The sequence below is a fragment of the Coturnix japonica genome, chromosome 2, assembly GCF_001577835.2.
Source record: "Coturnix japonica isolate 7356 chromosome 2, Coturnix japonica 2.1, whole genome shotgun sequence".
NCBI classification, from domain to species: Eukaryota; Metazoa; Chordata; class Aves; order Galliformes; family Phasianidae; genus Coturnix; species Coturnix japonica.
Window position 1 is genome coordinate 31,642,096 of NC_029517.1, and position 15,489 is coordinate 31,657,584.

At 35.8% G+C, this 15,489-nt stretch overlaps 1 protein-coding gene across 1 annotated transcript in view; it reads left to right on the plus strand.

The window, feature by feature from the left end:
• PLCL2 (phospholipase C like 2) overlaps window positions 1-15,489 on the plus strand; it is a 94,535-nt gene that overhangs the window by 48,706 nt on the left and 30,340 nt on the right. The window contains exons 3-4 of the mRNA XM_015853831.2: window positions 698-3,184; window positions 6,695-6,898. Of these exons, the coding sequence (XP_015709317.1) occupies window positions 698-3,184; window positions 6,695-6,898 (2,691 nt within the window). The remainder of the gene's footprint in view (window positions 1-697; window positions 3,185-6,694; window positions 6,899-15,489) is intronic.

Consider the following 15,489-nt stretch of genomic DNA (forward strand, 5'->3'; position numbering starts at 1 on the left):
TTTATTTTTCAGTGCAGCTCATTAAGACTAATGTGGATGTTTTTCTAATATGGGGGTGAGATGCATGTGACAGTGCTCTAGACACTCTGAGGGAAGAACATGGATGGGTGCAGTAGAGGAGGGAACTAGGCATGTTAAGTGTTGTCTTGTTTGTATGCTTAGATTAGGACTGTATACTGTGAATTTTAGGTAACTAATTGTGTATTAGTATTTCTTTGGTATTCTTGATAAGATCATGTTGGTATAGTATTAAAGCATTGTATTTTGAACCAGTAAAGTTCTACAAGTATCTCTACTACTATGTAAAGACTCACAAGATAGCTTACTTCCTACTGCCTTGGCTGTAGAACCAGCTAAGTATTTAAATGGATTGTTATCGATAAACATATATCGATACAACATTATTATTTTATTAACATTCTAAACTTTCCTTGATTAATTTTATGTTTATGAAAAATATATTTAAAAAAAAAAAAACAAAAAACTTATGTCTGTACAGAGGAGCAAACATTGAGTTATTGTCAGTGTTTTCATTTGTGATGATTCCAGTAAGAACGTGCATCTTACTGGTCATCACATGCATAGTAGACCTTCTTGGAGTACTTCGTTAACTTGCAGGTGTAAGTTGAAACCTATTTCAATATTGAGCAAAATGATACTGATACATGTTTTCTTTTCTTCTCCCCTTGTTTACCAGGATGGTACAAAACAAAAACGAGAACGGAAAAAGACTGTGTCGTTCAGCAGTATGCCAACTGAGAAGAAGATCAGCAGTGCAAGTGACTGTATAAATGCAATGGTTGAAGGCTCTGAGCTAAAAAAGATTCGATCCAATTCCAGGGTGTATCACCGATATTTTCTCTTAGATGCAGATATGCAATCTCTACGCTGGGAACCTTCAAAAAAGGATTCCGAAAAAGCTAAAATTGACATCAAGTCGATCAAAGAAGTAAGAACAGGAAAAAATACAGATATTTTTCGCAGCAATGGAATATATGACCAGATATCAGAAGACTGTGCGTTTTCAATCATATATGGAGAAAACTATGAGTCACTAGATCTTGTTGCTAACTCAGCAGATATTGCAAATGTTTGGGTTACTGGCTTAAGATACCTGATTTCTTATGGAAAACACACTCTAGACATGATAGAAAGTTCTCAAGATAATATGCGGACTTCATGGCTTTCACAAATGTTCAGTGAATCAGATGTCGATAATTTAGGACATATACCCCTGTGTAATGCTGTACAGTTTATAAAGGACTTAAATCCTGGTTTAAAAACTAATAAAATTGAATTAAAATTCAAGGAATTACATAGATCCAAGGAAAAAACTGGTACTGAAGTAACAAAAGAAGAGTTTATTGAAGTTTTTCATGAGCTTTGTACTCGACCTGAAATCTATTTCCTGTTGGTTCAGTTTTCAAGCAATAAAGAGTTCCTAGATACCAAGGACCTCATGATGTTTTTAGAAGCAGAACAGGGTATGGCACATGTCACAGAAGAAATAAGCCTTGAAATTATTCAGAAATATGAGCCAGCAAAAGAGGGCCAGGAAAAGGGTTGGCTTTCTATAGATGGGTTTACGAATTACCTTACTTCACCAGACTGCCACATATTTGACCCAGAACACAAAAAAGTTTGTCAAGATATGAAACAGCCATTATCTCATTATTTTATAAATTCATCTCATAATACGTACTTGATAGAGGATCAGTTTCGGGGGCCTTCTGACATCACAGGTTATATTCGTGCTCTTAAAATGGGTTGTCGAAGTGTTGAATTGGATGTTTGGGATGGTCCAGATAATGAGCCTGTGATTTACACGGGACATACCATGACTTCTCAGATTGTCTTCCGTAGTGTGATTGACATTATTAACAAGTATGCATTTTTTGCTTCAGAGTACCCTCTTATTTTGTGTTTAGAAAATCATTGTTCTATTAAACAGCAGAAAGTGATGGTACAACACATGAAGAAAATTTTGGGGGACAAACTACATACTCAGTCTCCAAACATTGAAGACTCTTATCTTCCGTCACCGGAATCACTTAAAGGAAAAATACTAATTAAAGCAAAAAAGCTTTCTTCAAATTGTTCTGGACTAGAAGGAGATGTTACAGATGAAGATGAAGGGGCAGAAATGTCACAGAGAGTGGGGAAGGAGGGTGTAGAACAACAAAACTCTTTGACTGGGAAACGATTTCAGCTTTGCAAAGAGCTCTCTGAGTTGGTAAGCATATGTAAATCAGTTCAGTTCAAAGAGTTTCAAGTTTCATTTCAGCTCCAGAAGTACTGGGAAGTGTGCTCATTTAATGAAGTGCTTGCTAGCAAATATGCCAATGAAAACCCGGGAGACTTTGTAAATTATAACAAACGTTTTCTTGCCAGGGTTTTTCCCAGCCCTATGAGGATCGACTCTAGTAATATGAATCCCCAGGATTTTTGGAAATGTGGTTGTCAGATAGTAGCAATGAACTTTCAGACACCTGGATTAATGATGGATCTTAACATTGGTTGGTTTCGACAAAATGGAAACTGTGGCTATGTCCTTCGTCCTGCTATCATGAGAGAAGAAGTATCTTTCTTTAGTGCAAACACAAAAGACACTGTGCCTGGAGTTTCACCTCAGCTGCTTCATATTAAAATCATTAGTGGGCAAAACTTTCCTAAACCCAAAGGATCAGGTGCCAAAGGTGATGTTGTGGATCCGTACGTCTATGTCGAAATACATGGAATCCCTGCTGACTGTGCCGAGCAAAGGACAAAAACTATGCATCAGAATGGTGATAACCCAATTTTTGATGAAAGTTTTGAATTTCAAATAAATTTACCAGAACTAGCAATGGTGCGTTTTGTAGTGCTGGATGATGATTACATTGGGGATGAATTTATCGGGCAGTACACTATTCCCTTTGAGTGTCTACAGACTGGTTATCGACATGTTCCTCTTCAGTCTTTAACTGGTGAAATGTTAGCACATGCTTCCTTGTTCGTGCACGTGGCCATTACTAATCGAAGGGGTGGTGGGAAACCTCATAAACGGGGCCTCTCTGTGAGGAAGGGCAAGAAATCACGGGAGTATGCTTCTGTGAGAACACTGTGGATTAAAACAATAGATGAAGTGTTCAAGAATGCTCTACAACCTATACGAGATGCCACGGATTTGAGAGAAAATATGCAGGTACAGTTTTTATGGTGAATTTATCAGTACTTTATGTGTATTTTTTTATTATGACATGTACATAATATATGCTGTTTAGCGTCTTATTGCATTTTGTAAGTTATTTTAATCAAGTCTAATGCTGAAAGGCTTTATAAACTGATAATATTAGAGCAACTTTTGGAGCGATACCATATACTGATGTAAATTTTGAATCATACACATACTTCACCATTTTATTTCCATGTGAGAAATATGATCCAGTTGTTAGAACTCGAACTTGTTGACTAGTCCTATGTTGTTGAAAAAAAAATTGTTATATATGTGCTAGTGGAAATTACAGGAAGATTTTGGCTTGTTTTTGTTGAACCCGGGAGATCTCACTTCCAAATGCAATTGTTGGAGATTCTAATAAAGATTTCAGATAAATAAGCTCTTTATAAATTTAACTTAAAGAGGACTCTAAACTTATATTTTATTTAGTAAACCTTTTAACTAATTACAAACTTCTGAAGAAATACTAGCAATGATCAGTAAAATTCAGCAGCGTCATCTGAAATGGAGAGATTGTACACCGTACTTTCATTTAACATTGAGGGGAAACTGATCAAAGAAATCACAGTGTAGATAAATTTTCATAATGAATAATGTTATCTTGGTGAGATTTTTATTAGAACTACAGTTTTAAACCTAGTTTTTCTTTTTAAGAAAGAAGAAAGTAGTTCAGTGTGTTGAAGCTCCTCCATTCTATGTGATATATAAAATTACTGTACAAAGAAATTATTTGAAAAATATAGAGAAAATTTAGGTTTGTGAAAGTGTTTTGCATTACAAGCTAGATATAGAGTAAACTTTACAGGTAGTTAATCTCTTGAAGCGTAAAATTCTATCACATAAGAGGTACTGGATTTTAAAGTGGCTTTCAAGGAGTAGCTGAATCATAAAATCACAAGGTTGGAAAGGACCTACAAGATCATGTAATCCAACCATCCTCCCATTACCATTGCTACCACAAGCCACTAAACCATATCTTGTAGCTCCTCATCCAGATGCCTCTTGAACACTGCCAGGCATGGCGACTCCACTCCCTGGGCAGCCATAACAGTGCCTGACCACTCTCAGAGAAAAAGTTTTCCCTTATGTCTAATCTAAATCTCCTCTGGTACAACTTGTGGCCAATTCCTTGGATCCTGTTGGTTGCCTGAGAGAAGAGGCCAAACCCCTCCTCATCACAACCTCCCTTGCCTCCTCTTCTCCAGGCTAAACAATCCCAGCTCCCTCAGCCGCTCCTCATAAGACTTGTGCTCCAGACCCCTCACCCGTTCCGTTGCCCTCCTATGGACACATTCCAGGGCCTCAGTATCTTTCTTGTAGCGAGGAGCCCAAAATTGAACACAGCACTTGAGATGCGGCCTCAACAGTGCTGAATACATGGGGATGATTACCTCTCTCATAAATCTAAGATTTAAGGGAAGAGCGAAAACATGCAGTTTTTGTAGCTGCTTTAAATTTCTCTACTTGTGCTGCATTTTCAGAACTGCTATAATTTCTGTCAGTCTCTGCAGTATGATTTCTTTGAATGTAAGGAAGATGCTGTGGATATTTTATTCTCCCAGTTTAAGTTGTGCTATCAACTAAATTATTATTATATCACAAGCTACTATCAAGAAAGTATTTTATGAACCTGGAGGAGGAACATTAATTTTGTGTAGTTTTCATGGCAGGTTATATAATGTGCATAATTTAAAATCCGTATAACTAAAGGTTTCCAACTAATAAATAAGTAAACCACTCAAAATAAATACCAGTTTACGTTGAGGAATGTGATTTATGAATTATGGCTTTTGGGGTAAGGAAGAACACAATGTCCCTAAAGCCAGATACTGAGAAACTGGTTTTGTTTTTAAAATAAACTGGGAGAAAAAATAGGGAAGTGTAGAGCAGAAAGTTTTTTTTTGATCATATATTTTTAATCATAGGTAGCCTTTTATTATCTTTGTTATGCAATAAAATGCCATGACAAAAGCTGGTGTCATAACTTGGTATATATCCATCACTGATAAAAGAACAATGGATGTGATGTGTGTTTAAATTGTTTGACAGAGTCAGATACATGCTTAGAAGTCAAAGACAAGAGTTACAGATATATCTTTGTCCTGCCCACTAGTAGCTAATGTGTATGCTCCCTGTGCTCTTACTTACATCTCTGTAAAATTATTGTTCATAATGATTTATTCATGTTGTAAAGCCAAATTGGCTTGAATAGACTTTCCGATGCCATTGTCTTTTTTTTTTTTTTTTTTTTCCTTTCCAACTGTGTAATTACTGTATCATTAAGCTGTAGGCTGGTTGTTAGAAGTAGTTTGTCTTTGCTGGATGCAATGCAACTTTACTGAAGTATACTGTAAGTGAATGTAATAGATGTAACTTAGGTATTCACATAACTTTACATGAATATACTGTGTGTAGATACCTTGAAGTTTATTTTGTGTATTTTGTCTCATAAAAGGAGAGCAGAATACTTCACATTTGATTACTATTTGCATTAAAGTTGACATTATGTCTCTCAAGGAAGTTTGTCCAAAAAAGAGCCAGCGAGATGGAAAATGGTTTGATGAAAATGATTATCAGTCCTAGATACTGGTCAGATACCCCACATAGGTAAGGTGAGAGAGAAAGGAGCATTGAGCACATTTGTAACGTAAATGTGCAGTGTTTTTGTTTCTTCCAGGAAAACAAACTCCAGACCTGCCAGAGATCACCAGCTCCCACTTGGTACAGAAATCCTAAATTCATTAAGTGCTGAGAACATTCCTGTCATGGAATTTCAGTGGCTGCTTGGAGTCACATTGTATTTCTAATACTGGAAATTTTTCTCAAGTTTTAACATGCAATTTTATATTCCACCATATTGGATAGCAAATAAGGCTAAAACAAATTTTAGGGAAAGATACAAAATTGGAATTTGTGTAATAATTCCTGAAAAATTTGTTAGAGTGATCCATTGATAGAAGTGACATCAGTAGTGGAGTGCTGGGTTTGTGAATCACACCAATTGGGAGCCAGCAGATCCACAGCACGTCTGGATGATAGTTAAGGTATGTCTAAAGTTACAAATGGGCTGAATTCCTCCTTCCACTCCACCTTGCTTATATGGGATGTTCACTGCCTACTATGTTGTACGTCCTGGTAGCATATTAAAAGTTACTTTGAAATACCTTTCAGAATTTTTTTAAAACAAATAAGGAGTGTGTTTCAGAATTCATGTATTTGCATTGTTAATTTTTATAGCGGAATAGGCCTCACAGTCTTGTTCTAACTAGATTTTTGCTGCAGCAGGTATTGTTGGAACTTTGAACATTTCTGTTAAAATGCAGGTGTAACATTGTTTGCTTTAAAACTGGCAATTTTAAAGGAAAAATCTATGTACATTGTAGCTCAGCTATTGCAGTGTTGTATATTAACCTGAAAGAATGAGAAATTTAAAATTGTATTTAACTGTAAAGGAAACTCTTTCTTTCCTTTTTGCAGAATGCAGTAGTCTCATTCAAAGAATTATGTGGCCTCTCTCCTGTAGCAAATCTTATGCAGTGCATTTTGGCAGTGTCTACACGCTTGGTTGGGCCTGATAGTACACCCTTGGTAGTACTGAATCTCAATGATCAGTATCCGACTATGGAGCTCCAAGGGATAGTTCCAGAGGTCTTGAAAAAGATTGTAACAGCATATGACATGGTGAGTAGTCCTTTGTGGTTATTTTATATGCTATCTGAACACTTATTTCTTATAATACACAGTACTATGCCTGTTTAGAAAGGTCATTTTAACCTGTGAGTTGCTGTTTCATGCTTTGTTACATATGTTTGAAAGACATTCCCATAAATGTGCTGCAACTGGTAGTGTTTACATATCAGGTAAAGGAGAAAGATTAATACACTGCATGTGAATATGTAAGTGTACACTTCAGAAGGCAAAGTGGTTATAATCAAGAGGATGTAACATGAAGAGGATGTATTAATTTACCTATTCTGCAGTAACTCGAAGCTGTCTGCCTATCATTTAACCTCTTGCAGTTATTTGCTACTTAGTATTTTTCATTTTATGAACATTCCTTTGGCACTGACTTAGTGCGGACAGAAGACTGTCAGAGAAATTTTTTAGGAATTTCAGTTTTAGAAGCAACTTGAAGTGTTAAAATTTGCACGTGCCTTTTTGTTTTCCTGTGCTATATCTTGGAGAACTCAAACTCATTTAATTAGCTTAATGATGGTGTAAATACAATAGAATTTGATCAGCACAGTTACAAAAAGATAATATCTTAGTGGTAGCTTAGGAGATATCATCATAATTAGGATGGAAATAGTTGTGATTGTTGGACTTACACATATACTGTACTTAATGAAGTTCTGTTTTGTTGGTGGAATTGTCTCTACCTGTCATTTGTTCTGATGCTGATCCTTGTTTGTTATTAAAATATTCCAAATATTTAAGTATTTTTATAAAAATATTTTTTAAAAATACTTTTTTTTTAGATAGAGGTGACTCATACCTTCAGAAAGTTTCATGATGCAAATTTGTTTTTTCTTCTTCTTTAACATAGCTTTAACCCCTTCCTCCTGTAGGCAAGTGATTTGAATATTTGTGTACTCAGAAATCTGTACTTCATTTTCACTGAATAAAACAGTAGGATATTTATGTATTGGCATGTTCAATGCATTTTATCATCTCTGCTTCTCTAAGGAATGCTAAAGACTCCATTTCATACAAAGGCAAACATGAAGATGACTTCAAACTGTTAGCTTTAAACAATATTGAAGATTAATAATCAAAACAATTATTTCAGTCAAACTTACAAATGAAAATAATGAGATGCATTTTAATCTGTGAAACTTGGTCTGTCCAGCTGGAAAAAAAAAGTTTTAAGCAATTAATATCAATAGGATCTACTGAATAATCCTATGTCAGACATGGGAGCTGTGCTGATAGCTCTTTTTCTTTCTGAAATCTCCCCTGGATATCAGCTGGAGAAAATGTGAGGATGCTTATCATTGGCCATGAGAAGATGTGAAGCTATCTAGCTCACATTTCCAAATATGCTATAGTGGCAGATGTTTAGACTCTGATAATCTATTAATGGGTTTATTTATGCATTTTTTGTTTGAATTTAGTAAGCCCTCAAAATGACACACTTTATATTAATAGTTGGTTTTGGTTTGGGGATTTTCTGGCTATCACTAAAGAGCAGGTGGGTGTAAAATTGGGCCTAGTAAAGAGAATCCTTATCTGGAACTAAGAAAGGATAGCTGTGCTATCAAAATAATGATTATCTCCTTGTCTTATTTTATGCTGGTTTAGGCCTCAGCATAGATCAAAATTATATTTCAGTCATATTCTTCCCGTGTGTCAGTGTGCTAAGTATGAAATCATGATCTTAAAAGGGAACACGTTATGTATTTGTTAACTAAACATACAGTAACACCGTAAATGCATAAGTTGTCAGGACCTTGCATGAATTCCGAACGTGTCTGTGTGAAGGATATTTTCAAAGTAATTCTGTGTCAGAGTGGGAGAATCTGGGACAAATGAAAGAATTTTTATTTGTCAGATATGCTCCCAATTTTATGAAGTCATAATCAACATAGAAAGCAACATTCAGCCACGATTATTAATTATTCAGAAGAATTTATTTGTGTTGAAAGGGTTATCTTTGCTTTGTAAAGTGAGACAGGATGTAAGAATCTTACAGTAGGACAGTCAATTTGCATTGAAATAATTACAATTATAAGAAGAGTGCAGAACTGCAAGGACATATCTAAGGTAAGAATAACTTCAGGGTTACAAGGGTACATACAGGTACATTAATGGAGGAGCTACAGGTTAAATTAGTGTGTCTTTGAGCTTCATGAGTGATTTTCGATCAGCCTTGCTAAGACCAAACGTTTACTCAGGAAATAAGAAAATCTTCAGCTTTTATCCATGCTGTGACAGTTGAGATGTCTTTTCAGAAGAATGAAAAGAGATACAACTGGGAAATTTGAGAAGCTTAAGTTACGTATTTTTCTCTAGCTACTCCGTGCTCCTGAGTAAATTTTCATCCTTATTTTTTCTCACTGTTTAACAATGTTTTATTTTTCCCTTTCGTTCATGAACTTCAGCTTCCTTTATGTGATACTTCAGCATGCACTCTGTTGGTGTCATCACACCCATCACTGATCAGTGCTGCAGACTGAAGCTTGGAGTTAAGGCAAGTGCCTCTTCCACACCATTGCATGTTTTTTTATGTCTTATGAGATTTAAGATAAACAGTAAGTAAACCTTAAAAAGTTATATTATGGCAAGAGGAAAAAAAAAATTATCTTGTCCTAAGTCTGCAGCATTATTCAGTGATGACTGTAATAGCACTACAAAGATATGCTAGAGGATCATACAAAGGAAGCCAGATATTGTTGAGATACTGTCTTTATCTGACCTTTGTGAAGGATGAAGTGTCCCATTTGATGAAGATGAGGTTTTTTGAAGTTTGCAAGGAAACGGGTACTTATAAGAAGAAAACTAATACAGAAAAGGCAGAAAGCTCTACCTGTGTGAAGGAAGATAAAGTAATGCTGCTGTAATAATTAGCATTGATTGTTATTAAGACCTAATTGTGTAGTGCTGCTAGGCCTATTTTTTTTCACATTAAAGAAAAAAAAAGAAAGAGAACAGCAAAAAATTATACACATGAAAGTTATATTGAAATTCAAAGTGTATTCAGACTGATAGTCTTAATTTGTTTCAAGTAGTATGGATAGCTTTTGGAGATGCGCTCTAGGGACAGGATCAAAATCAGGTCTGAGTTTATTGATATTGAAGATTATGAGATAATGAAAATGAGAGATATTAAAAGACACCAAAGCTTGTAAACCAGAATACACAATCTGATTTGTGAATAGTAATTATGTAGTAAGCTTGCATCTGGTTATCTGGTTGTAGGCAGCAGGTTGCATATACAGTCACGTTGAAGTTAACTTCATGTTTTGTAGTTGCAAATTGTTCCAGTGACATGAGCTAATTAAGGTAGCCTATATTTTGATTTCCATTCTGTTTGGAAGATACTTTGATGTCAATCCTAGAATAGTTATAGATTGGATCAACACTAGCAGGGCTTACTAAAAACTGTCTAAAAGGGACTTACTATCCAGGTGTTGGTCATCTCATATCCTGTCTGCTGCTCAGTACCTTAAATGTTCTTTATGTTTAAAAACCATCTTAGTATCCATGCACATGAATTTGGTGGGACACTTCTGTATCAGACATATTGGGTCGAAATTTGTAATTCTGACAGAAAAAAGTGTATCAATTTTGTGAAACATAAATTTTCCAAGGAATAATTAGGAGATCCGTTTTGAGTTATACTTATATTGTAAAATCAATATTAGTTACCTTGTTGCTGATGTAGGTTCTAGGTTATGGTTACTTTCCAAATGTATGAAGAGATTTCAGTCCTTCTTCTGTGGTTATGAAACTGTATCTTGAGCGAACATGTACATTAAGACTTTTGCACTTCCTATCAGCTTGTTAATGTGCCAGAGTTATTTAGTTGACAGGTCTTTGCTCCACAAATTATCCTTTGGGGCTGAAAAGCTTCTGTGCTAACAAAAGAGATACAAGGTCCAGTGCTGCTACTTGCTGATTGGTCTTGAAAGATGGAATGAGTGAACAGGTTACTTTCACTCTCATGTAACTTTATTTTACCTAAATTTTAGATTTTGGATGGTTGCAAAGAAAGCTGAGTTCTAGATGGTCACCAGACAAATCTAATCTAACTTTGTATCTCATATGGTAGCATCTGACCTCTGTCTGCTTTTTGCACCTAAAGAAAATCTACATTTTTCAATCTGGAATTTTTTCTGAGGAATATGTGACTGGCTTATAGTGCAAAAGTTGTGCTTAGTTTTCCTCTGCTGATTCAGCTGAAGTCCATGTTAGAAGACATCCTCCAAAAAGTTGAAGCCATGTGAAAATTAGGAGGATAAATAACCATATTGTGGCTAAATATAAAAATATGAGAGCTCACTGTGAAGAAATTCAGGAGCAATTTAAAAACCAATGAATTATTTCTTGAAAATATTGGAAACAAAGCCCATCAGAGTGTGTACAACTGCTAGCTGATCAAAGAGTATAAGCTGCAAGAAAGAAACAGTACCATAAAACTAAATGTTTTTGGCATCCATGTACCTCTGGAAATTGAATGGTTCATGCGAAACATTTCTTTATGTGGAAATCAGTGGAGAATGCACCTCTAACTGAGTTGCTAGTAAAATAATTTACAAAGGAAAGATGAAGTGAATGAAATTTTTTTTTACTAGAAAGTAATGATATTCATTCGAGTGTTCTCAAGGATTGATATATCCAAACTGCTAAATTGCTGTGTGTATCCTCACACCTAAAACTGACTATCTAAGTTGTTAGTGTGGTGCCAGTCTTTCAAAAGGTTTCCAGAGGAAATCAAGAATTTTCAGCTCAGACAGCCCGTCATCTGTACTGTGAAAATGGGTAGAGTTCATTGAAGTCAAGAAGCTTGTAGACAAGGAAGTCTAGTCTATTTTGAAAAAAGCATTTGACAGAGTCCCTTTCCAAATACTTATATTGAAATGAGGTTATTACTGAATTTTTTAGCCTTTTAAAATACTTCATTATGCCCTGAAAACTGGAGCAAATGTTGATTTTAACCGGCTGTTCCAGCAAGAAAGGAGTTTTTAGGATAGTTATTTGTATTCATTATTGAAATTGGTTGTAATTTTCTAGATAAAGTAAGGTAGGCTGTAAGTATATTTGCAAGAATTTTGATCTAGCTAACATAGCTAAATTGTCTTGAAGGTGTAAGACTGAATGATGACCTAACGATGCCCCAAGAACAGTCTTTACTTACGTGATAAATGGATACAGCTCAGTGGAGAATAGATCAAAGTGCAAAAGTATTAATTGCAGTATATTAATTGCAATTTAATATTGCAGATATCCTAAGTAATATTTTTGTCCTGTTAAATAGTAACTGCATATTCTTTTTAACTTTTTTTTTTTTTTTTTTTTGAAATGAATTTAAAAAGTTGCTGAGTGCAGTTTTTAGTCTGTCAAAAAAACTGTTGAGAAACAAAGTACTGATGGAACATACAGTGAATAGCTTGGGCAGTTCCTTCAGAAGCAGCTATGTTATTTGTTATCAGTTCTTGTTTTCCTGTTGTGTAACAGGACAGTCTTTCTGAACTGCAAGTTGCAATTATACATCCAAAAGCAGATATGCAGATGATAACCACAGATTATATTGGGTCTTTCAGTCCACAGGGGCAGAAACAAAGGTCTAATTTTGGATATTCAAGCTTCACTGCCAAATGTTGTAAAGTATGAGCTGTTCCGCATTGAATGAAAAACTCTGATAATGACAACTTGATGCTTTTGGGAAGTAGAGATTTCTTCATTTTTTTTATTAAGAGCATGAATGATGAAAATTTGGATGTCCTCTCAGTAATTCCATTATGGCTTATGGCTGACTCACACTATTTATAAGAACATAGAATAATAGTACCGCAAGAGAAGAATAGTTCATCTAGCTTTCTTTCTTGTTTCTAATGTATTCCAATGGCATGTTAATGGAAAAGCAGCAAAATAGGTCACATGAATAGTAGCTTCTCTTAAATGTACTCCACATTTCCAATAGTAGTTCTCGTTTTCTTTCCCAATGAGTTTTTAATCTTCTGTTTGTCTTTTTGACCACTCCTGTGTGAGAATGTGGTTATTTGATCTTTCACTGATACTCTGAGTTTCAAAAATAACATTGTCTATTAATTTTTTTCCCAGGGATATCAGTGTTCGGCTTCTTTTTACAGAGGCAGGCTATTTTCCTTTTTTATTCATGTGTATACATATATATATATATATATATATATTTACATGCCTCCTTATTGTCCACTTTTTACATAGTGTTCTCATTCTGCTTGTTTAAAGATAACAAAAAGTTTTTTGTTTTTTTTTCCTGACAGCCAGAGCATCGGGAAAACTGGAGAAAATGGTTGTTGAGTGTATAAGTTGAATGCCATTGCATGCATAGTTTAAAAGAGAGCTGCTAGCTGTTTTATTCACTCTGTCTTCAATCTGGCCTTCTCAAGTACTTACGAGGAATGAAGAAAGGACATACAGAATTTTAAATACAGAATTTGTGGACTCTTAGTTCCTTTGGTAAAAGTGAGGAGTCTTCAGTGTGCAATGAAGTAGCAGTTAGCAGTTTTGTTTTCTCACCTTGATGCTTTGGACAGATAGTGAAAAGATTCTTCATTATATAGCATCTCTGGACTGCCTAAGCTGAACCACTCTTGATTTTTACTTATAATGAAGTTACTACTGATTTTTTTGTTTGTTTTCGTAAGTGTACTGCTAGAAAGCTCAATTGTAAAAAATTCTTTTGATTGAAGATGTCAACTTTAAAATCCTTGTTTACAGAGAATCAGTAATGATGGAATCCATCTCTGGAAATCACCTTGTCCGATCCCCTGATGAAATCAGGACCAGCTAGAGCAGATTGCCTAAGACTGTGTTCAGTTGAGTGTTGAATATCACACAGGATGAACACTCAACAGACCCTCTGGGCAAACTGTGCCATTGTATGACCACACAAGATTCCCTTGAGCCTTCTCTGCTTGAACCTGAACATTCTCAGCTCTCTCAGCCTGTCGTTATGTGAAAGATGCTCCAGTCCTGTTTAGGAACAGTCTCTGTGGCCCTTTGTGAGGCCCACTCCAGTAACTCCCTATCATTCTTCTACCTGAGCCCCAGACTGCCCTAGGTGTTCCACATGTGGCTTCAGCAATGCTTAGTAAGGGGGAAAGATTACTCCTCTTTGTCTTCTGGGTGTGTACTTCATCGTGTTCTCTTTGGTATCTGACGGAGCTCTCTGGTCCTGGTCTCAGAAGCTGTTGGTCAGCATCCAGCCTGTACTGGTGCACCTGTAGTTCTTTTCCCTTCATTGAACTTCACAAGGTTCCTGTCAACCCATCTCTCCAGCCTGTCAAAGTTTTTCTGAGTATCAGTTCAGCCATGTGCTGTATCCACCCTCCTCCAAGCCTTGTATTTTTTGCCAGCTTGCTGAAGGTGCACTGTCATGGAGGTGATGAATGGAGGTGTTAAACACTGTTAGCTCAAGTATCAGCCCCTGGGGTATGCCACTAGTGACTGAATCAGGCTTGAGGACCCCTTTCTCTTGAAAACTGAGTAGTATTGATCTAGCTGTCAGGTAACTGTCAAGATTTAATCACTGGTTATTGAATTTTGAATGGAGCTCAGTAATGTGAAGAGGAGTGTCCAGCTTAATGGAAGTTCACTGCTGTTGATGTTCGTGTTAGATAAAAGCACATTTCAGAATGCTTTCAGTCCCTTCACCATTAGAACAATTCACTTGGGTTCTGAGGTGAAAATGAGTTCAGAATCTCATTTTCCAGTACATTTCCCTCCTATAGCAGCATTCTTTTCCAGTTGAAAATAAAAAGTCAGTACTACACAGTTCTAAACAACTCTTTATGTGATTGCAGAGCAGGCTGACTGGCAGGTGACATGAAGGACTGAAAACAATTCTTTTGCTTATTTCAGTGTCATAACAAAACACCCTTTTGATGCAACAGAATTGAATAGCGTACTGCTTAGATAGAATTTATATGTATATTTAGTTAGTGCTGACAATATTTTGTTTGTGTTCCCAGTATATGTGGTGGCACCAGTTTGTCCACTGAATAATATGGAGTTACCAGAAATGTTACAGAATTATATCTAATACACTGAGATTTGAGAGGAAATAAGAATGTGAACAGCATTTTGTGGAGATAACTTTTTAAATAACAGTTTGCTTTATGCCTATTTTAAGTGTGGTTTTTACTGCTGGAATATAGATCTGATGGTATTTTTAACACATGCACTTTTTTTGTCATGGGCTTTAATTGCTAAAAAATAAAATTCATCCTTGATGTTGCAACTCTCTCAGTGGAGGCATTTTCTCTCACTGAGTTTCATCATCCTGTCACAGCTTACTGTTAGCTGGATTAGTGTAGAATGTACCTGATATATCTCTTGGTATGCTACCTACCAGTTCCAGAGGAAATAATAGGTATTATAGTGGGATTTTTTTTTCCTCCTGTCTCTCAAAGATTTCTGTCTCAAGGTCTGTATTCTTGTTCGAATGTAATGTGTAAAATATTTAAGTTTCAGTTCAGTCTCTGTCTTTCCCCTTAGTTGGTGGCATGAATAGGATGTTCTGTCTTCTACCAAAAAAGCTATCTTCATCTGCCTGGTAATAATAAATC